General features: G+C 36.2%; 1 protein-coding gene across 3 annotated transcripts in view; it reads right to left on the bottom strand.

Moving 5' to 3' along the window:
- The window catches only part of GABRA2 (gamma-aminobutyric acid type A receptor subunit alpha2), a 65,233-nt gene that overhangs the window by 20,458 nt on the left and 20,711 nt on the right, over positions 1–24,064 (bottom strand). For all 3 annotated transcript variants that reach the window (XM_074541548.1, XM_005490047.4, XM_074541549.1), the window contains 4 exons: positions 18,265–18,332; positions 5,501–5,721; positions 3,127–3,209; positions 49–192 (listed from right to left, as the gene is read on the bottom strand). In XM_074541548.1, coding sequence (XP_074397649.1) covers positions 49–192; positions 3,127–3,209; positions 5,501–5,721; positions 18,265–18,332 — 516 coding nt within the window. The remainder of the gene's footprint in view (positions 1–48; positions 193–3,126; positions 3,210–5,500; positions 5,722–18,264; positions 18,333–24,064) is intronic.

The raw sequence follows: 24,064 nt of genomic DNA, 5'->3' as shown, positions 1-24,064 counted from the left end.
AGTAACTGCCTTTTTCTCCAAAATATTTTAAATATTTTTTTTACTAACCTGTACTTGACTTAACTGTCTCTTTTCCAATTGTTTGGCCTAAAAGATCATACTGATTCAGTCTTGAGCCATCTGGTGCCACTTGCACCGAATCTGAAGCATTGTAAGTCCAAATGTATGTCACTTCTGAAGTTGTGTATGCATCTGTGGGAAACAAGGTAAAATATTTCATCAACAATTTAAATTAAACAGCATCCATCAAAACTCACAGAATTACAAGAGCTACTTATTTTTCAAATAAAACTCACCCCAAAGAATTTAAAATTGTGTGGTAAAAATATCTTTGGTCATTTAAAATAGCTTTACTGTAAAGTAAGTGCCTATTGCAGCATGGGAACAGGGCACTCACTTGTGATCTTATTAAACACAATTTCTTTCTATTTAACTACAAACAACATTTCTTCTACGCTGTTAAAAGACTTGTCAGAGATTAGATATTATATTTATCCTATAATTTGTGATAACACAGATGAAAAGAAGAACAATTTGCAAGATTTAGGACACACAAATTTTTTTAAAAAATCATTCCTGTATGGTTCTGACCTTCCATTGTCTCCATGCTCAACTTCGGGGATGTATCACAAGAATTTTATTATTAGTTGAAATCCAGACTTGAATATGGCAAGCCAGCAGTGAAAACACCCTGGTACCTTGTTCTGCCAACCCTCCTAAATGTCACCAGTGTCCATTATTTTAGGGGACATGCCAACATTAAACAGGCTGCTCTCTCAGTACATTCATGATAAAACATACATTTAGCCTGGTCTCTTTGGTCTCTCAAAATAAACTGGTATGAAAGCAAATCAACACTGTATTTTAAACAGCACTAATCCCTCTCCAGTAAGTAGGGGAAAAAAAAAAAAAAAAGAGTATGTCCTGAAAGTTTTTACAGTCTAATATGCTATTAACAAATGGAATATGAAAGAAAAAGGGTAAAACAATTTGAAAAATGAAAACCCAAGAAGTTGGGTGTTCATTTTGATTGACTGAGACAAGTACATTTTAAATCCTACACCATAATTGCAGCGCAATTAAAAAGTAAAGCATCATTACTGTTGGTCTACAAACATTTTCACTTGAGAAATCTCTAGAGGCTCAGAAAGTAGCTTTTTCATGCAACTAGCCATAAATTGCATGACTAACAAAATCTAGCAGGTGGGTAGCAAGTAGAGATTTTTAGCACTTCCCATGTATCCTTCCAGCTTTACACAAAAATATCTCTGCTTTAATGCAAACCAGCAGTATGGCAAATTGCTAATTTCTCTCCATTCTCTTCACTTTCAGCTAGACTTTTTGAAAATAATAAAGAAAAGCAATCTATTAAGCTACAGCCTCTCCCATACACTCTATGTGGCTTTTCTCTTATGTTCAAAAAGAGACATTCATACATGCTCATGATCCTCCTAGCAACGTAAGATTAGCAGCATATGAAGAGCTGTGACAAATATATACCACTGGCAAACTTGCCTTAGTTAAACCAAAATCCTCAGGATTCCTGCTTATTTTCACCACTACTCATCATTCAGATTCTATCCCAGAATAAAAGCTGAAAAATGGACAGTTGTCTAGAATTGAGTCCTAGGTAAAGAAATAAAATGTGTGTGAAGCCATTCAAAATGAACAGAAGTAAGTGCCACCTGAGCATGTGCCAACAGGCACGGGTGACTTTGAGGGAAATGAAATACACTTTTTAAAATCACATTGCTCACATTTAGAATTCCTCTGATTATTAGAAAATCATAGGCAGAGAAAAAAAGAGCAAGCTGGTAAGAAAAACAAACAATCAGGACCAAAAAAAAGACAAAAAAGGAGTGATTCACACAGAGTCTAATACACCTAGTAATAAGGACTTCCAATGTAAAATTGCTCCAAAAGAAAGTAGTTTTTTGGCCTGAGTATCAGTTCCATTATTACACGAGTTTTCAAATTGCTTTGAGGCTACACAGGAGTCTTTTTTTTCCCTGCAACACCTTATAAATCCAACATGCCTTGCTATGTACATATATGTCAATATTATTAGTCAGTAGCTGATTTTGGCTCACATCTCTGGTGTTAGTTACTTAGGCTGCATTATGTACTACAAGTATAATATTGAGGGGGCAAGGGAAGGCTCTATGATGTAAATAGTATTCATTCTAATGATCTTTTATCTCCATAGCTAAGATTTCCTACAAATCTGAAAACATCATCAGAAGCACAGGCTTTGTTTAATTTGCTATAAACTCCAAGGAAAAGGGATATTGGAGCACGATGGAGACAGTGTGCTTGTCGCAGCACAGTGCTATGACAAGCATCATGTGGTTAATGAGGTCCTCAGTGGCAGCATATCCCCTGTTTTGTATTCTGTAGTTGCTACAATTATTGTAAAGTCAGCCAGAATTTATAGGGCTTTAACTTGTTTCCTCAAAAATCCCAATTTCCTTTCCTGGGCCCAGCAGAGAATGTAGGCTGCAGCCAAAGGGAAAAAAAAAAAAAAAGCTTTTAGTGTAAAACATCCAAAATATATAAAATGAAGAAGAAGAATGGCTGTAATCTAAGAAAGTGAAATAATGCTGCTGTTAAAAATAATACCAGTTAGGTCAAATTCCACCTCTTTGTAACATGGAGATGCAGTAAGAATGAAATTTTTTATCACATGAAGCCATTCATTATTGCCTTCACTGAATAAGAACATTAAAAATATCATTAACAATAAAGAGAAACTAAGTTTTGGTGATAAATTTTAAAAACCCACTCATTTAATTCCTCTATCTGCTCTTTGTTAATGCTACACAGGCTACATGTATCCAGTTCTGTGTTGGTCAGTGTGATTTGCACACTGCAATGAAAGTAGACCAGTGCAGTGTTGATCAGGTACAGGCTGTTTGTTGTTAACTGCAGTAATGAAATCTTTAAAATGCACTAGAAGACCCAATACTTGAACAGAGAAAAGAGATTTTGATGTGTCAGGTTACAGTGGTTTTTTAAGTCCCATCTTGTAGTTTACATTTCTCATGTAACAATTTACTGAAACAAAATTATGCTGAGAAATGTTAGATATTCACTAATCAAAGGCTCTACTTCCCATTATATACTTACAGCTGCCAAATTTCAGTGGGCACGAGTGAGCATCCATAGGGAAGTCCTCCAAGTGCATTGGACATTCAGCTTGGACTGTAAGCCTAAAAGGCAAAAGATCTCTATGCATTAAAGTCATTTAGCAGGACAAGAAAATCAGTTCCACAGAAATGAACAGAGTTCATGCCAATTTAGTAGACTAAATTGAAATTTTATATTAAACTAACAGGAATTTAAATCTACTTTTACCTCTTCCAATTTATGTGTTCCTTTGAAAGGCATTTACTTATCATATCAAGAACCTGTAAAAGCTGACCTCAAAATTATGAACAAAGGTCGTTTAAAGAAAAATACAAATTAAGTACTGCCAGGCTGTTAAGAAAAATAATTTTTTTCTCATAATATTCTGTGGTACTTGTGTGCTCCTACAGCTCTTAAAGGAGCATCTAAAATACAATTAACTTGCCAAAGAACCCTACTCCAGTCTTTTGAATTCAATTTTTTTCACAGTTTGAATGGAAAATAGAGAGAAAAAATATTTGTTTTCTTTCAAAAGATTGCTGCTGCTCATTCTCCATGTTACTAGTGATTACTCTTTATGTAAAGTGTGACAGTATGTTAACAAAGCATCTACTTTTGCCTATTTTGTGAAATGTCCCAGTATCATGTACGAGGGTTACTACAATAAAAAATAATTTAAAACAATTTGAAGAAAGCATTTCATGGACTTCCCCATTATTTTTAATTTTTTAAAAAAGCCAAGAAAAAATCCTATGTTTCTCCTTCCTATCCTTTAAGTCTTCTCTGGGTAGAGATTTTTTTCTGTGTGCCTTTTCTTCCTCTTCATCCAGCCCCAAACATCAGTTAAATCCTTCTGTATTCCCAGTAGCTCCTAGTCATTGTACTCTCTGCCATATTCTCCCAGCCTTCCACTAAAACATATTTCATATTTCTACTCCTCCACTCCCCAGGAATGTTTATCTGAATTCAAGGGGCACCAGGAGATAAGAATCAGCAAACAGGCTGAAGGCAAAGGAAAGAACTGCATGACCCTCTGATGTAAATCACACAATCATTTTATGTAGACATGATAAAAACAGCTGTTTAAAATCTAGGCAAAACAGATCAGTGTACACATTAATCTCATACCCTGAGAACCAACATACTCACAAGTAACAAAAATGCTTAGTCAATTATAATTAACTTGTCTCAGCTTATTCTTCATAATGGTTTCAAACAGTATTTCCTGTAATTTATAGTATATGATTCTTATACTCTCTGGAGAAAGAGAATTTCAGTCTGCTTAGACAGACTATTCTCAAATAATTATTTGAGCCAAAGCAAAAATACAACATAGGGGGCTTGAATTTACTTCAAGCCAACTTTTCTGAATCTCTCCAAGCACTACATCATCCAATATCATCAGCAGCCTACTCAACAACTCTCAATAGTGTAAGGGTTTCAGAGCTGTGTAGTAAAATTGGGTTTCAGGGATGCTGGCATGGCTGCATAGAGAAAGTACCAGAGTACATGTTAACTTTGAAGCTCATATTTTCTGTCTGACTTAGGCTGGGGATTTTAAGTCAACATTCACCACAACTTCAATTTATTAGGTATTCTCCAAGAAAAAGAAAAAAACTAAGTCAAGGGCTTCTGGAAACTTGGGTAAAATATTCAAAAAAATTCACATAGGTAACAAACATTATGGCCAAAAGAGTTACCAAAGAAGAAATCAGTCCTTTAAAAATGCTAATAATATCTGTGTATACATGATTTTTTATAATTTTTCATATTCTATATTCTATTTTCTAAGCAAATTTAATACATTTTACCAGCTGAAATTTTTATCTTAGCTACAAATGATGCACAAGATGAAAAAATTAAAATTTAAAGTTAAATATTTTAATTATATATAAAGAAACAGTAATTACATAGTAAGATATATTTTCCCTTTAGCTCTTGCTGGAAAGAATTTGAGACATTATTATCTCTTCATTCTTGGTCTGTTTTTTTTATTCCCCCGATCTTAATAAAAAATTTGCTTAGGGGCTCATATATTCAGTACAATGGCTGCAGTAATAGGTCAACTCCTACATTATCTTAATCATTCTAAAACAGACTTGGTAAACTCTACCTGAAGGTCTCACTTAACTTTATGAATCTGTTCAGTATCTTCAATGCATTACAAAAATTGAGGCACACATAGGAAAACTGATCTAACTCATTATCAGCCAAAAGACTTTTAACAGAACTGGAAACAAAACATACATTTTTCTAGCTTTCTTTCTGCTTAGACAAAAAACAAAACAAAGGAGGGCTCTCCTGAAACCTGTTTTAATTGTTCAACGGAAAAATCCCATCAAGAAACAGCTTGAGTAGATATGAACAGACATACCTCATGGTGTACAAGAGTGTCCCATCGTCCTGGATTCGTAGAAGTTTGTTTGGCATTGTCATGTTATGCGCCACTGACTTCTTCCCATTGTGGAAAAATGTATCTGGAGTCCAGATTTTGCTGGCCATTAGGTTGTTCAGTCGAAGAATATTCATTGGGCCTTTAAACTTTAATCTCTCATCCTTCCATCGCTGACGGAAGAACACATCTATCGTGTACTCCTGTAATGGAATAAATACATGCCTTTTTTGACACAATGAAACACTAAGCTGCTTTCTGAGAACAAAAATAGAAAAGCTTTGTCTGCAAAATTCCCTTCGCAAAATTGTCAAGGGAGAACAATCATCACAAAAAAATTGTATAGTACTGAGAATAATAAGCAGGAAGTCAGCTTATTAAGGGTATGACATTCTTCTTCATGATTGCTAGGTGTAGTTTTCATATTGAACTCTTTCAATATTTATATATATTTCTGATGTACAAAGTATCTGTGACCTGGGTAATTGCAGTAAACACAGTAAGGAAGGAAAGTAAGGAAAAAATACACAAGATTAAATAGTTCTTTCAGCATCTCCTCCTGTAGAGTAACTCAGCATTTCAAGAGCATGGAGATCGGCTGAGCCTGGAAGGAAACAATGCAACCCATAAGGGGTACCGTATATACAAACAGAATGATACAAGATTTTTCTGAAAAGGAATGTAAGGCTCTGTAGTGGTGTGGATCTTATGAGCAAAAATACCTAGTTACGAATCAGAAGCTGATGCTTAACAGGTGACACACAGTGCCTGGTGAACATCACGCTGATGCCTAGTCTTGGAAGCAGTACAGTGGGGAAAAAAGGATGCAAGCAAAAGCAGACTGATGATCTAGACCAGACGCCTGTGTCAACAGGCTGGGAATCCCATCTGGTGGGTTTGTTGCTGTTTAGTTGGTTGCTGGCTGGGGTTAAACCACAGCACAAACAAACAAAAAACTGATTAAACATTGATAACATAAACTTATCAGCTATCTTCAAAAATGAAACTGCAAATGGATTTAGTGCTTTGCTTTGCCCAGCATAAAACTTGGATATGGGAGAGCTTAAAAACTATGTTGGAAGCAAACTGTATTCAGCATATTGGCAAATGCTACCTTGGTGCAACTTTGTTTTCTTGGACAGGTACAAAATGTGGTCTCATGACTTCCAAATATTAGTATGCTGCAACAGTCTGTACTACTGCAATTGCTCTGCATAGACCATTTTCAAGAAAATTACTTTGAATGGACAAGGCCTGATAAAATTTAACCAATATAAAATTTTCAAGGGTTTTCAATATCAAAGTGACTTCAAGGAACTTATCAGCCTCTATCATTTTCTGCTGGCTCCCTTGTGTGCTGATTAACCAGGCTTAGGGTTCTTCTCCATCAATCATACAGAAATACAAAAGGAGTGCTGACTAGACAGAGACAAGTGACAGCTCTCTTTAGCTCCTTTGGTCTGCAAGCCAAAGAGCTGTGAGGACCTTTTCCAGGTCAGGGCCAGAGGCTGAGGAGAGAATGAGGAATAAAGGAAAGAGAATTTTGTAATGTGAAGGAGCATGACAGGGGCAGGAGAGAAAGCAGTTCTCTTTATGAACGGCGACAGATGCAAAGAGATATTTTGGAAATTATGGATACTTATAAACTAATCTGACAAAAAACAGAAGCTCACTTTTTAGCTATACCAAGAGGTATATACATAATACATTAATGTAATAAATTCTGTCATTTTTCTAATTAAAATTTTAAAATTTTAAAATAAACTTAAATAAAACTAACATGACAGTACACCGAACATTTATTTGCTTGGTTTTCTTTAATCTTATTTTCTATTTTCTCTAATAATATTTTAGCAAATATATCTGTTTTATACAAAACTATGAACCTCTAAAACATGCATTTCTTTGGTATTATACTGGATTTTGTTCAGTGCCTCATCACTGCTAGAGACACTGCCTCATAACAAGTGGTTTGCTCACTTCTTTATGATAGATCACATTTAATTGTCCTCCTTTATTTGCTGCTTTACATGTTGTTTTATTTTTTAGATATCATGTGACTTTAAATCCCATTTACAAATAACAAGTTACCTATCAGTTCAGTTGCAGACCAGGGAAAGTGACAAAATGCATAATATCATGGAGGATCAGGAGCAGCAGGGGAGTATATGAAATATGGATAGAAATACCTGGTAATTAAAGGAAAATTGCCCTAAGAGCCTCCTTGTACCTTTCATCTGAGGGGCTTTACCAATAAATCATTTTTATGGTAAGACTGATGTTTGAGGTATAAAGAAGAAGAGCCTGAAGGGATTAAGACTTTGAAATTCCACTGAAATTCAATAGGAGTGAGTGATACGTCCTACAGGTTCTTTTGACAAACACCTCTGCACATAAATGATTAGAATACAAATTTGAACCTTTTTGCAATGTTTCCATCAATAAAGAACTTCAAAGATCCTGCTTTTTTACTGTCTTCCAACATTCATAAAAATAATTACAAGAGAAATAAAATAGGGGGAAAAATGCAGACATGAAATGCTACTAAGTCAAAACAGCAATATTTCACAAAACCCTGCATCTGCTGCATGGCAACAGCTAAGGAAGTAGAATGAGCAGGAAAGAATGAGCAGTAAAATGAGCTGCAACCTTGAAAGATCCTACTGGTAAACCTCTGACTCCATCCACAGGTAATGGTTAATGGCTCAAACACTGTTAAGGTAATCACCAAAGGACTTTGCCCACTATGGTAAACCATATAAAAAAGCAACTGCTCTTCTGTTCTGAGACCACAGAATTCCCCTCTTTCCCTCTCCCCAGTATGCCTCTGTGAATTCCTGGAAATTTGGACAGTAAGTTAAGCCCCCAGATAGGAACTTGAGATAAGATAAACGTGCTAATATTGTCCCATTATCTCAGGTCTAAGGATAAGTACACAAGGCTGAAGCAATGTATTCACAAGAAAAGCCAACTCTGCAGATGTGCTGAAAGCAAGCCCTGGCTGGGGCTGGCAGGGGGAGGCCATAGCTGCCAGACTCATTTCTGGGGTCCTCCACCTGAGGTCTGCACATGATCCAGAGGTGCAACACATCCACATATTGCAAAAGACAGTGTAAAGCTCCCTTCCCCAGGAGAGGTGTCTGGGCACTCCCATGTAAACCTGAACATACATTAATCCATTGCTAATACTGACATACATATTAACTCCATGTTTCATGGTCTTCCCACACCCCTGGCAGATCAAAAGTGTGGCCATCACTTTGACTAACAAACACTGAAATTACATCAAGTCTTGTTGAATCCATGTGTGGTGATATCTTTCTATTCTCCTTTCCTTCTCTTTCTGTCATTTCCTTACAAATTTTCTTCAGTGTTATTTTTATGCTTTTGTACTGCTATATTGCTATTGATACTAATAACCAAAATGGCTACATACCCCCTTTCCATTGCAACCAAAACTTTCCAAAATTAACTCATACACACACACACATATATATATATATATATGTATGCATGTATGTGTTTATAAACACAGGTCATTCAGTGTTGTTTCACCCTAATCTGCTCCCAGGATCAATTAATAAGAACCTGTTACCCTCACATTTATGGTGGTTTGTAACACCCTCCAGTCTGTGCTGGAGATCTTTATTTCAGAACATCTCATTTAGAAGATGGAAACAGGATAAACCAAGGTTTGGTGTGAATGATGACAAACACCTTCTGTTTCCATTTTTCCACAATAGTAGTAAAATCTCATAGCTCTTAACTTATCTTTCTACAGACTTCTTTGCATTTTTTTCAATGGAAGTATTAGGATCTGAATTTTGTCACTGTCCATTTAAAATAATTATTTAAGCAACATACAACCCCTGCCTTTGCATCCCAGTGTTATATTCACTGACCCTATGTTCCCTTCTGAGCCAAATCTATTCTACTTATGATCAGGAATATCCCTACTGATGTTTACCATATTAAAAAATGAAAAAATAGGAAGGAATTGAAGTACATTGAATATAATCAATATGATAAAAAGCCAGCTACAAAAAGCTGCTACATAAAGATTTTGAGACTAATTCCTATTCAATATGTTTGATATATATCACTTCGTGATAAATGCTGTGTAATGTTTACTTTTCAGTCAAGACTAATGTCCATGACAAAGGCAAATCTGGACTCCAGAAAAAATACTGAGATTAATACTGAGATTTCTTTCATTCTGCAAATATTCTCCAATGAAAAACCCCTGTTTTCTTTGGATATGACCTAAGCACTCTGCAGTAATTAGTGCAGCATATCCACAAAATCACAGGAGCAAACTTCCAGGTCTTCAGGGGAGTCCTGTGATAATTTCTAGACAAGAAAGTGCTGCCTACTGTGTCGTGTCTAAAATGGTGCTTATACAGCCAGACTCTAATGCAGTATGATTAAACATAATCTTTCAAATATGTATTATACTACCTTACATGAAATTTTAGGTGCAGGCAATGAGATTCTTGCTGGAGTTTTAAGAAGCACTTGACCCTCTGCCAGTTCAATGAATAATAAAATGGCAGGGAAATTTTATTCCTCTTTTAATATGCAGTTGTTGTGCATAACACTACGCACCATAAAAATGATGATAGTGTCTCTGGCTGAAGCTTTAACTGACCTGAGTATAAGCAATCCCTCCCCACTACATGACAGTCTTTATTTTTTTTGTTTGGTTGGTTTGTTTGGTTTGGTTTTTGCTAAGGCCAGATTTGTATCTGTTCAAACAACAAAAAATGTACTTTCATCCTTTCCAGTAATAGTTAGTATATTTTGAAAGTTTTAGCATCTGGAGTAAAGATGGATGTGTTCCAAATATCTCAAAAATTGTAAGTGTCCATTAGCAAGCAGTATTGTCCTGAAGCAGATGGAACATTTTATTAATTACCTTTTGGAACACAGCATTTTGTTTAATGAATAGTTCAAGCCAGAGTTCCTCATTCCCCATTGTAAAGATTTTTCTGAGTAATTTATCTAAAGTATATTTGTCTTTTTCCTGACCACTCTTATAGCCAATAATGGACATATATATAACCACAAAAACAGATTTTAAATACTGCAAAATATAAAACATTTAAAATGCAAATAAAAAAAATTAAAAGCAAGCAAAGTGGAAATGGCAAATATAGCTTTCCACTGAATCCTTAAAACAGTTGGAAATACTGTGGTTGATACACTGATGAGACAGTTCAGATTCATGGACCTAAATCCTTCCTAGCTAATATGGGGACTGCATGTTAATATTTATTTTTACAGCAGTACAATTTCTTCATTTTAGTTCTTAAAATGTACGTTCTTGTTTTCATATCTGGAAACGTGTAATTTTTCTTTTGAATTTTTTTAAAAACATTAACAGTCTTAGTATGTAACTGGTGCAGCAGAATACTGACATGTACTTATCTAGGCATCAAAATTACTTTCAAAAAAACCAAGAAGGAATTTAGACAGAAGATTCAAAAAATATAATCAGTCAAAGAAAATTAATCTGCCCATTATATGCACTCTTACCATAACCTGATATTCGTCGCTGTGACGAGTTTAAGTTTGTGATGCAACTTCTGCAATTGAATTTATTAAACCTGCACACTAGATATTTTCAGTGAGTGCTGAAATTAGCTTTACAGTAGGAGGATCACATCACTAGTTGATTGTCTTGGTAGTTGTCTCTGTGGGCAGATCCATGCAGGGTGCAGATGGCAGAAGGAAGGACTGACACACTACAGCAGTCTCATAAGCTACTTCATCATTGCACTGCTTGGTGGGCTTTGCCTAGGCCCACCTACCAGAATGGACAAATAATCCATCTCACTCTCTACTTTTCTCTTCTCTAAAAACAAGCAATTTTCTTACAATATGAGGACTGAAAGAATTCTCCTCCAAACCCCCTCAATGCTCCAATAATAAGTACTGACTACTCAGGCTCTGTACAAGCCTTTGTCTATCAACATCAAACTTCACTGCACAGATAAATAAACTGAGTCCATTTTCTCTTCTCCAAAACGTACCTCCTGATGTGTGCACAAGACAGAACATAGAAGGAAACAGCAGACAGACAGAAATCCCCTTCAAGTCTTTCAGAGTGTGGATCGTACATACTAGTGACTAGAATCCTTGAAAATATTCTGATGAAGGAGGATTCTGGTTTGAAACTGCATTGTTGGTTACTTTTTATCAAAACCCTTCACAACCCTGTTAAAAATTGAAACACAATCCCATCACTGCATTTTAAAGGAACATGTATTGATTTTTAAATACATAAGTAATGCCTGCCAGATACATATGGCCTTTCATACTATCAAGAATATGTGGAATATTTCTAAGGACTTGCAGCACAATTTTTCTCCATTTGAAGAACATTTTCAAGCCTTTTATTTCTGCCTAATCTGTCAACCTCAGTCATTTCTGTCTAGGCATTTAATCGAAACATGAAGTATTAAAAAAAAATCTGGAAAGAATGTGTTTAACCAGTTTGAATGATAGTGTCTAGGGAAGAGAATGTCTTTCTATTCATATTCATCTATGAAAAGGACCTTCTCAGAATAATTTTCTCTCTTTTTATTCCATATACCTGATGTAGAGTGAACTCTGAGTCTAAAAGAAGCACCAAGGAGGGATAAGAGAGTTCTGTAGAAGATACATATAGGGATTACTTAGAAAAGAGACTACAGGACGTTTTTCTGCTGTCACAGAAAATAAAAACACCTGTCATTATCCCTTTTTTATTCAGACATGGAGAAAGAGCAACCCTGAAACAAAGTGGATGCCTGGTGCCAGGAACAGGAGCCCAAACAAAGGTAAAGAGAGAGCTAACGGCAGTGACAGGCTTGGACACAACCTCTGACAAATCAATCTCCAATACTGATTCCCTTGGCAGGACTTTGAACAATGGAAAAAGCCTTCCCAACAGAATAAATGGACAGAAACTCTGCAAGAGATCATGTGAGATATTCTCATCAAAATTTCAGTGTATGGATTTAACTTGCAAAGGCAATTACCTGAGCCAACAATGTATTGACTTTTCAGAAATATATCAATTATAAAAACACAACCTAGATGTTCCCCAATTCTCCCAAAAATTCCAGTGTATTTAGCATTTCCTTTACTCCTTAGTCTTCTCTCACTGAGTTCAAATAATAACTACGTAAAAGTAACTGCAGTACTTTTTTTGTAATCTATTTGAAAAATTAATCATCTTGATGCATTCCCTTATCTGTCCAGACTTCAATATCATATCAGCTCTCTAAAGCTTCTCTTAAGGAATTCTACCTAAAAATTAGACTCTGAAACAGAGCTAAAAATAAGTTGCATAGAAAAAATACCCCAAACAAAACCTAAATACAAACTGAAGGGACGAAATTTGAAAAACTGAGAGAAAAAAGAAACAGGGTTCCAAGTTCAGTCACTACCTCTAAAGAACCATCCTCAATTGCAGTGATGAATGCTGTAACAATCCTTCTGCTTATTTCTGTATTTGACTTTCAGCCTTCACTGAAAATTTCTAATCTGGTTGTATTTGAAAAATCAGAAACACTTATTGACATTTCAGTTGAAAACTGATGAGATGGAAGTGTGTGTAGTGATGAATATACACATCATACACATACCAGCTGTGTATATGATCTCTGCAAAGGAATGTTCTTATTCCTTGAATTCAAAGTGAAAACAGGAAGTCTATCCTCAAGAAATTAGGAAAAACTGTTGTTTACAAGCAGCTTGGGAATAAAGGTGCAACTACAATAAACAAAACTCAGCAATAACAATGAAAATCTAAGACTGCAAGCTGAAATATAAAAGTTTCAGAAGGCTTCTTAGTTTTAATATTCAAGCTAAACTGATTCAAGTCCTGCCACCTACTAACCATGTGTTGGAGGAAAGCAGGAAAGACCGTTCCCAAGGACAATCAGAAAGACTGTTCTGAGGCAAAATTTGCTGCATCTTGGCAAATCTTTCTTCACAGCAGACCTTATGTAAGGGACTCAGTACCTACATAATCTGTCTTACATAAAATAACTACTGCTTGAGGAGTAAATAGGTGTCATTTATTATATGTATAATTTTTTCAATTGTAGACATCCACACTATGTCTGTGGCTGTGGGAGAAATTTTAGGAGCCAAAGTGTCAGGAGAGCCCAGAAGGACACCAAGCCTGAGAAAAAGAGGTAAAAATACATAGCTTTCAGTGCTGAAATTCAAGTTAGCAGCATGTAGATTTATAGTGATGGTACAGTCTACCAGATTTCAAGCAAATTTTTAAAAATAGAAAAATAATCAGGTTTAATGCTCAATCCTTTTATATCCTACAAATTATAGTCCAAAGAAGTTCATCCATTACCTCTGAATTTTCAAATATTAAACATTTTAATTTCATGATAAATGCTTTAATTAGCCCCTGTAACAAGAACTTAATCCTACAACACTTCAGAAAATTAAAAGATGCTTTGTTTTTCAGTTGTTCTGTCCAATTTTTCATTTGTTTGTTTTTCTAAATAATGAAGCTTTTCTTCTCTCGGGCTAATGTCAAAATAAATTTTTATCACTGATTGGGTTGGAAGCCTATAAGGCATAGCATCACAATACTGAACTTGAACATTTCTGAGAAACAACAACTCAAAAAGACAGAAGGGTGAAAATAAAATCTGTTTAAACTCGTGTTTTTGCTTTGCCTTTCTTGATTCTCATTAGCTTGCAAAAGGAAGTTGAAAGTCCTTATATATTGACACTACATATGTGACATTAGATAGAGTGGTTGACATACAAGAGCTTTTCTTTGACACAAATGGTATAGATACCAAAATATTTTTGCTCATTTGAAGCACAGTTTGCAACTGACTGCTGGCCAAGAGAGAACACATTTGGTAGCTGACTATTTTGGTCAGAACAGAGAGTAGCATCTTTTGAACTTAGTCAAAATGTTAATCCACTACAAGCACCAAATGTTTTTGACTCTTAATACATTTAGAGAAAAACCTCAGCCTCAACTTCTACTTCCTGAATTTATCAACAGCAATTCCAGCTAGCTTAAAATCAGTCAAAGAACAAATTCCCCTGGACATAATGAAAGTTGTGATGCAGGAGAAATACAGCAAATGTGAATAAAAACCCACACCCAGCAATGACTGAGTCACAGATCAAACACCATACCACATTACCATTAATGGGAACAGCTAGTGAGGGAAATGGACACCTCACAAATTCATAGCAATGCAACAACAAAGGTTAGAATTAAATTTTATCAACTTTGTGTATCAATACTATGTGAGAACTGTGTCCTTATCTCCAATCCACCCATCACTCCTTGTCTGTCACTTCCTTGTTCCAAACTGTAAATGCATATTAAACATCTCACATGTCAGTGAGTCCCCTTCCTGTGTTCAAAAGCACCTCTCTTCTTCCAAGCACCATTATTCTTCACAATATACTAACCAAGGAGGAAAAAATAAACTGCAAAACAGATCATGTAAAGGGGCGCAGTCCCACAGCTGATGACCTTATTACTGTAAGAAACTGCAGTAGAAGGAATCCTAAGGGCAGCAATAATCCTCAGAGTTTTGGGCAACAGCAGTGTTCAGCCTAAATACCTCACGTGACTGAGGGCCTCACCATTCACAATTTGCCAGCAGAGGACTTCCTGAGATGGGACCAACCTTCCTGAAAAAATCTGAGCTTAGGATCTTCCAAAAATTCCAGAAGACATGGGCAAGAGTCAAATTTATTCTTGCAATAAAGCCTTTTAAGGAAGAAATTTAAAAAAATATATATTATCCCTGAGTTTCCAGCATTTACAGAAGAAAATATCAATGAATCCTCTACATAATAGCTTAAATTATTGATTCAGTCATGCAGCTCCTAAATGAAAAAGTACTTATGGTTAAAACCCTAATGTCACCTTCATGTTCAACAGGATATGTGATGGTTTGGAAGCTATCATTTCAAAACTCACATGTTGGAATTTTCTCATTGACTGCTCATACGTTTCAAAATTATTCTATAATTATCAACAGAACAAGCTAAATTAACCCTGAAGCTTGTAGCAATAAGAATTAAACTGCTCTTACCTATCTACTTATGTGCAAATAAACCTACCCATTAGAGTAACAGCTGCCATTCTGATGCACTGCACTCTGCTTTGATTAACACCTCTGCACAGATCTGTGCTCTGTCTATATGTCTATGCAAATAGACACCCAGAGTTCTCCATGCATTTATCCACTGATGTCAGAAGTGTGTTGGGAGGGAGGGAATAGGCTCAGGGAGCTTTCATTACTTTTCCATTTAAGCACAGATGACTTGCACAGCCTTGGGTAAGTCTCCTTGTGGCTCAGCAATCACCTTTAAAAGTGGATTAATATAATCTTCCTGTTACACAGGAATACCATAAATGCAAGACTTCACCACTCGAAAGCCATGAGATACTAGACCAACAAGGTCAAGATGTTCATATCATCTTTGTACATAGCTGTGGATACCTTTTTTACAGAATTATTAACAAAATAAGAATTATTTCATAAACCAAAAATCATCAGAAAAAAACACCTCAGGAGAATCAGCAACATGTACAGTAATATAAACAAAAGTCTATTTCTCCTATGAAATCGCCTTTCATGGCCTTTCATATGAAGTCTTACCTGTGTATTCATAACTTCCAAAACAGAGCTTGAAAACGCAAAACAAACCACACAAAAAACCTCCACAAAACCCCACTAGAACATATTTTCCAAAGCTATGATTACCTGGTAATCAAATAACTTTTAACTTACCAATAAGTAATTAACTTTTAAAATGTTCAATGTACCATGAAAAATTTAGCTTCATAAACTTGTTCATAACATCGTAATGTCCCCTGTTTTGTTCATAACATCATAATGTCCCCTGTTTTGTATGATGCATAACCTGATTTTTTTCATAGAAAAAGAAACGTTGTCTTATTTTAAAAAATATTAATTTTGAATATCTCCAGCTACACCAAGGTAGTATTTAATACGTCTCATACATAATAAAGAATATTTGAAACATTTCAAAAATAATTTCTCGCAGGGTTGGCAAGGGTAGTATGAAAGACTGAGATGTTAATAGCTAATGGCTCAAACAATCAGCCATTTGCAAGAGCAGCAGGTGCTTTGCTGAGGATGAGCACAGTAACAGCCCAGGTGCAGAGGGTGTGAGCACCAGGGGATGACCATGACAAAGCAGCCTTCGCTCAGCAAGAAGCTGGGGTTTCAGACAGACAAGGGAAGAGGCAGGCCAAAAAGAAGCAGATCCTGTGAGGTGGATTAATACTTTTTGTCATGCTGATGTCCTTCCTTACACAAGTGGCTCAGTTGTGAAACTCCTCCCCACCTGGGGGACATACTGGGACATTCACACACAGGCCTGAAGATGTTCATCCCTTCTGATGGGGCATAAGGGGCTCAACTGCACTGACTGAGAGGCAGTTGTCATGTCTTAGAAAATGTCATAAACCATCAAAGACCCCAAAAATACCCCCAGAATAATTCCTGGGGTCTTCCATCAGAGGACTGAGCAGGATCCACAGCGTTGCAACAGATTCAAGGTGCTACAAAAGACAGCATAAAACTCCCCACTCCAGGGAAGGTGCCTTGGCATTCCATCTCAAGCTAAGCATATATAAACCCTCTGGAATTTGTGTTTTGTGGGTTTTTCCCACCCCTGATGGATCAAGATACCATTTAGACCAAAGGACATCAAAATCGAGTCTTGTTACTAAATCCACAGATGGTGATATCATTCTCCTCTTATCCTTTCCTTCTCTTTCTTTCTCCATTTCTTCTCAAAACACATTGTCATCCAGACTAAAAAATTCCTGTCAATGCCTTATTAAGTGTCCTGTATCTGGATTTGTTAAGCTTGGCTAAGTTTAAGTTTGCTAAACTAAAGTTTGTGAAGTACTTACTTTGGATGTTTTTTTTACCATCAGTCTATCTTATTCTATCTTGATGTTCCACATTTTGCAAGTAAAAGATTGTTGTTGACTCTTCTGAGAATTCTGTTCTCTCCTACACATTTCCCAGAGTCAATTAAATCACCTCCCCCTAAACCAGGCAAGTGAACAGGAGCATGACAGGTAAAGTAAGTTTGAGACTGCCCTTCCCTTTCATTTTAGAGAGCTATATCCATCAGGTCTTTCTACCCAGTGTGAAACATTCTCCCTAATCTCTGTACTATTTTCAGTGAGCCTACAAACAATTACTTATAATCCAGAGCAATATTCTGAAAGTTTCTTTCTTTTTTAATGTCACTGACTTCTTTAAATGTTTACTAAACAATGCAAATTATCAAGGACAGATCTGTAAAACCCCACAATCATGTTGATTACCCAGCTTCCAAGTTTGACTTCCATCAGGTCCCTCAGTCTATTGCCAATATTAAGAGTGCTCCTTTCACTCCAGGTTTTCAGGTTTTCATGCAAGAGGAATCCAGTTCATCCATATCAAGATTGCTCCAGAATATAAACCGAAGTACAGTCAGTGGGAAAATCAGAAGATTTACTGGTCTAAATTAAACAGCTAACACAAGCACACTTATCATGTAAAGTCCATAAATCAATTTTCAAATTTCAAACTACATGGGGTTTGGCACATTCTGATTTCAGTGAGATTGTTTCAAATCCATCCACAATAAGTAAAAGAATACAGGTTTAAAGGAAGTTTATATATATCTTACACCATTTATCCATATATGCAAAAGATTCAGGAACTCACCATATCAGTATCTGACACAGGTCCAAAACTGGTCACATAGATGTTAGTGAAGACTTCAGTAATACTATCTGATATAAAAAGAAAAAAAAGAAAAAAAAAAAAAAACAAGCAAACATTTTAAATTGACAGTACTTTTTCTATTGTTATGTAAGATTATGGGACATTTTGAACAGATTTCTCTCCTTATTTACTACCCCTCATCAGTGTCCTGTTGTAAATATTGGGGGTTTCTTTCCCACTTAACACAGAGGTTAACAAACAAGCATTTGTCCCACAGAGTAGCTTGTTTCAGCTTGTTCAGTTATACAATCACCAGCAACTACACACACATATCCTGTTTCTCGACCAGCAAAAATACCCCAGCATCGTGGACTTAACATGGAAGGAGAGTCCTGAACAAAAAACGCCTTTGTTGCATAGGTGTTACCTCTGTTGTTGCAGATCTCTCCTATTAAAGCCTTTCTAGCTGAAGGCTGTTTTCTACATTCTTAATAGCTTTTTCAAAGAAAAAGACAAGAAAAGGCAAGGTATTGACTGTACCAAATGTAACACAACAGCATCCTACTTTTCAGTTGGGTATGTTTTTAAGTGGCACATATTTTAATGTAACAGTTCCTTTCCTTGATAGGCAATGTTCATGACACATTGCTGTGGTACTGTGAACACTTTGAGAAAATGTCCTTCCCAATCATTGCAGTCAGACAGCCATGAAATCAGAATATTAGATATTGTACTGCAGGGAAAAATAACTGCTTAGTTTTCTATCTTCAGTTTTCAATTAGGCTCAAAATAGAATGATATTCACTAAGAGGGGTAGTATGCACAGGAAATTTCTTAACAGCAGTTGCCAACCACAGTCTGCATTCTAGACACACAGTCAGCATTCTAGACAGTCAATGCAAGGAATTCTCTGCCTTAAAGCCAGCTGCTGATTGGAAAAGAAAAATTTGACTCATTGCAGAATTTCCCATTCCCAAAAATAATACAACTGCCTGTTGTATAAGTGATCCTGCTGTCATATTATGATTATACTTCCATATTTAATCATTATTAAATGTGGGTAGCTAATAGTTTCTGTTTTCCTGAAAGCTGCCTTTTAACCAATACATGATACAAGCCAATTTTACTTCTAATTATATGGAGGCCAACAGTTCAATCTCTGCTCCTCACTGGGAGAAACCAGTGGTGCTCACTCATGACAGCAAAGTCTCTGCCAGGCACCAGGAAAAGGCCAGGACTGATCCAGGAGCAGCTGCATGGGGAGCAGTGCATTTTCAAAGGGATGTAGATGCAAAGTCACAGTGATTTCAGACAACTTCTGGAGCATGGATGAGGAATATTCATCGTTCTCATCTGCAAGGAAACTTCCTTTTTCAGCCAAATGCTAGAAATAAGGGACTCCCAAAAGCCCTTCCTACCAAAAATAATCTTTTTCCCAGGATCATGTCTGCTTTTAAAGCAAATAAATAAAGATTGACTCCTAAAATTCTTCTGCACGTCCTGAGATAAGTTTATTTGTATTATAGAGACTTCTGAAATCCATTACAAAGCATCCTTACACAAGCTGATTTCTACTCCAACCTTCTTACAAACAAATTTTAAGTCAGTGGACAGAAAAGGCGCTGAGTCTGCACAGCCCTTACTATTCAACATAGATAAAGTAGAGGTATGGCTGAAGTATCCTACAGGAGCCACAGGTACATTTCAGAGGACTAGAGGCTTCATGCTGGCTGTAGGAGACTCTCCAGAAAAAAAAAAAATATTATCTCCAAATGGTTACCTGACACAGACTGGAATGAAATAAGAGAGTGACAAGAGAGCTACTCTTCAGGAGGTAAAATGGAGCTGCAGGGACTAATTGTGAAATTTGGCCTGTACTGATGACAATACAAAATATTAATTAAAATTCCAAGAAAAGCACTGGTGTTACAAAAATATGACTGACAATCAAGTATCCCAACAGCAGAGTATCAAGGCTAAATTCAAATATACTTGTATAACTTGAAGGAACCCTACTATAGGCAACAAAGTAACTTGGCAAATCTTTTCCTGCATGCTCCCCACCCACCAAATGCTTGGAAACATGGTCCTCTTGTAAACTCACTCTAATGCTACCAGTTATTTGTATGTGATTTTTTTATTTGACACAGAGGAATGGTTTTAATATTTGCATAGAATAAACTACAGGACATGGAATCTTCAAACTTGCCTTGCATTCGAAGTTTTAATTTTTAAAAAAATTCCCATATTCTGTTATATGATTTCTAAACTCTTCTGGATCTATTTTTCCATCAGAAATGAGTAGAGAAGACAGAGAGGTGAACAAACATATTGACCACAACTTATGCTATTAGAACAGTCTATCGATTCTCCCTGTTGGTTTGTGTTAAGAAAAAGTACACTAAGGAAGAAATGGCAGTTTTTTATATTTTTACCTCTTATTTTCCAAATTCTGCATGGTTAAGAAGTTTCTATTCATACCCTACCTTAAAGAAAACAAGCCCTTAAAGACAAAAGAAGCTGAAATGTAATAAATTTTGAATTACTCCTGTTACCATTTGTGTTAGCAGCCTGAATCTTGTGTTTGTTTCTTCCTTGTTACTTTACATAGTGCTAAAATAAAGGTACCTCTGAATTAAAAATTTGAACTTGAGGGTTCTGAATCAACATCTACAAAAACAAAAAATACATCATCCTTTTTTACAACAAATATTGTAGCTACTGCTTTGAAGGAGTATGTACTTGTCAAACAAACAATTCAGAAGCACAAAGCATAGTTTCAAATGGGCTCTCTAATCAAAATTCATCCAGCAGGCGTCACAGTTACAGGCTTTTTATAACTCATATTCTGTCAAGAACAGCACCAGTCATCATACTTAGCCCACCAGAGATTCAAACAGTTCTGGATCATCAGTTCTTGTGGAAAAGCCAAGGAATATAGTCAGCTAAAAGATGTTCAATGCAACATGTGTTTGCATAAAAATCTAGCTTGTTTTTTTGAGAAAAGGACAAGCTTTTCCTACTGGGATTATAAAATTTGTTTCCTCAAGTGACACATATGCATGTAACTAAAAGGCCTGATTTTCAAAAGTGCCGAAATCAATGGAGGCCCATATTGAAAAACAGTCTAGATTTTAAAGAATCCCCTGTTGGGAGGAAGGGGGGGCAGATTCATTTATACTTGTGGGCTCTTAAGTTATTCTGAATCACTGCTTTTGAAAGTTATACAAAGAAATGGGAACAGCAAAGGGTGAGGATATAATTTCTATTTAAGATGCTTATTTTAGGGGAAAAAAATCTCAGGCAAAGAATAAAACAAGTAGCTGCCACCATCACATGACATACTATAAAATAATGCAAAGGCTATTACAGCACCATTTCTAACTTGCTTTGGTCATAAATGTTAAAAAAATTCCCTATCTGACTTAGATCAGACCAGTTTCTCAGATGATGGAAGTCAAGGGTAAACTAACAAAATATAGTCAATAAAATTAATGATAAAGGAAGGATGAAAAGCACATCCCATGGAAGTAAAAAAACCCCCAGTAATTACTAAAATCACATTGCACATGGTTCTCAAGCACTGGTTTCTTCTGATTCCCCTTCCATACTTGAACTGACATGGTATTATTACTGGGGAAAATAAAAAACAGAAAGGAAGAAAAAGGAATACATATAACAAATTGTAGAAGATTTATATATCCTTATCTGTCCTTAGCTGGAATGTTTGCTGTGTATTTTAATTACATTTAGGATTTTTAAAAAAATGTTAATTACAACAACTCTTCTATGAAGATAACAATTTTATTATCCTCAATTTTCCTTGGGAAGCTGAGGCAGAAGGATTAAATTATGTGCAAGCAAGTGAAGCACAGGTGTTTGCCAAGTCTGGTTACAGCTGTCCAACACTAAGTAACCACACTGGAAAATGTCAACATCATTGACTTGTCAAAAAATTAGAAAAGTGGTTCAGCACTTAGCTGGAGTTGGTATTAGTGGCATCACCAATTCCTTTATGCCAACTCTCCAGCTGTTGGGATACCCTTTCTGATGGTCTGAAATCCTGCTGACTTTTCCCTCAGCAGAAGAGCTGGCTCAGCTGAAGCGGGCTGCTTGGCAGAGAATTTGCAGTGGCTGAAGTCTAAACTGATCCAGGCTGAGTAATGGAGATGATCAGAAAAGTCAGACAAAAAGGCTCCTCAGGAGCATTTACCAGTTTGTCAAAATGCTAAGATTCCACAGGGGCATTTAAATTTTCAATGAGTTCCTTTGGTCTGCTGTCTGACAGCAGTTTTCAAAATTTTTTCGAGTTCTTTCATATGCCCCTTCTCAGTTGCCTGCATCCCTGACAGGGTACACAGAGTTCCAGTCTGTGATGGACATGCAGGATTCTGCATACCTGAGAGCTCCCCCTCTCCTGGAGAATGCTGAGAAGGCATTACATTTATTGAAATAAATTTTCAGAGTATTTCCCATATTTGAGAATGACCTGGGTATTGAGAATGACCTGAGTATTATTCATTCCCCCCCCTCACCAAAATAATCTAGATTCCTTTCTTCACAGAGGTTAGGGACAAAACATGCATGGCTCACTCTAGGTATGTTTATAAGAAGAGAAGAAAGGAGTGTGATCACTGCAAAATCTTCAGAAAGGTTCCAGATGTTTGTTTGCATGAAACTGGCTATATTATTGATTAATGTGTCAAGGCTGTTTTCAGAAGAAAACAGGCCTGAAAGATTGGGTTGGGGTTTTTATTCTTTTTAATTTCAATTTTTATTCAGTAAAGCTGTAAATACAGGTTTTGGGCAGCTAAAATAGAAGACAATCTCTTTGAGGTAATCAAAAACCATCAAAAGTCTTCTTGGTGGGATAGAACTTTTAAAGTATACATATGCAGTTCTAATGTATACCATAAAAAATATTCAGACAAACATTATTTTAAATGTAGAATTAATAGTGCCTGTGAGAACACTGCAAGGCTGTAACTGAAAGGCTGCTAAAGCATAAAAAAAAAGAAGCAAAAATAAAATACTGCTCTTTAAATAAATATGTCAACAACAACAAAAAAAGGAGGTCAAGTTGCAGTGCTATGGGAAACTTAAGTGAGGATTTCTGAGTTTTTGTGGAAATGCTGTCAAAAGCTTAAAGTTAATTTAATTATTTTTCTATAAGAAATTATTTATCTGGAACTGACATTGTTCTGACATTGTAATATGGTCTCCAGGGTATGCTTGGCAATGTTGCCCAAAGGCCTTGAAAATGTCATTCGTAATACAAGTCAGAAATTGCACAGGTGAAACAGCCAGGGTCTTAATCCATCAAACACTGTTCCAACTCAACATGCTGCCCTTATCTGACAAGCTCCTTAGTGTGTCTGTTGACAGCTCAAGACACTGACTGGCTGGAAGGGAATGGGGGTCAGAGGAGGTCATGCAACACGGAGCTGTAACAGCAGCAAAATCCGTGGGAACACAGATATTTCAAAATCATGTTCTGCCATTTCTTTATTTTTGGTTTAGGTGGTTTATGCAGCAATTTTATTTATCCAACTTCAGCATCTTCATTCATTATCCACTATTAAATTCCAACAGTCTCAAAGCCACATATGCCCTACATAAAACCACTTCCAATTTATAAACTGAAGTCATCTGTGAGAACAGAAAATCCATTTCTCCCCTTGACATCAGCACTTCACTTCCAATGGGCTCACTTTAACCATGAACTATCAGCAAGAAAATTTCTTCATATAGGCCACAATTGTCTCTCAAATCTCCATCTTTAACAAAGCTTATGTGGAAT

Source organism: Zonotrichia albicollis, chromosome 5 (assembly GCF_047830755.1).
Source record: "Zonotrichia albicollis isolate bZonAlb1 chromosome 5, bZonAlb1.hap1, whole genome shotgun sequence".
NCBI lineage: Eukaryota > Metazoa > Chordata > Aves > Passeriformes > Passerellidae > Zonotrichia > Zonotrichia albicollis.
This window is presented reverse-complemented; position numbering and strand designations above follow the sequence as displayed.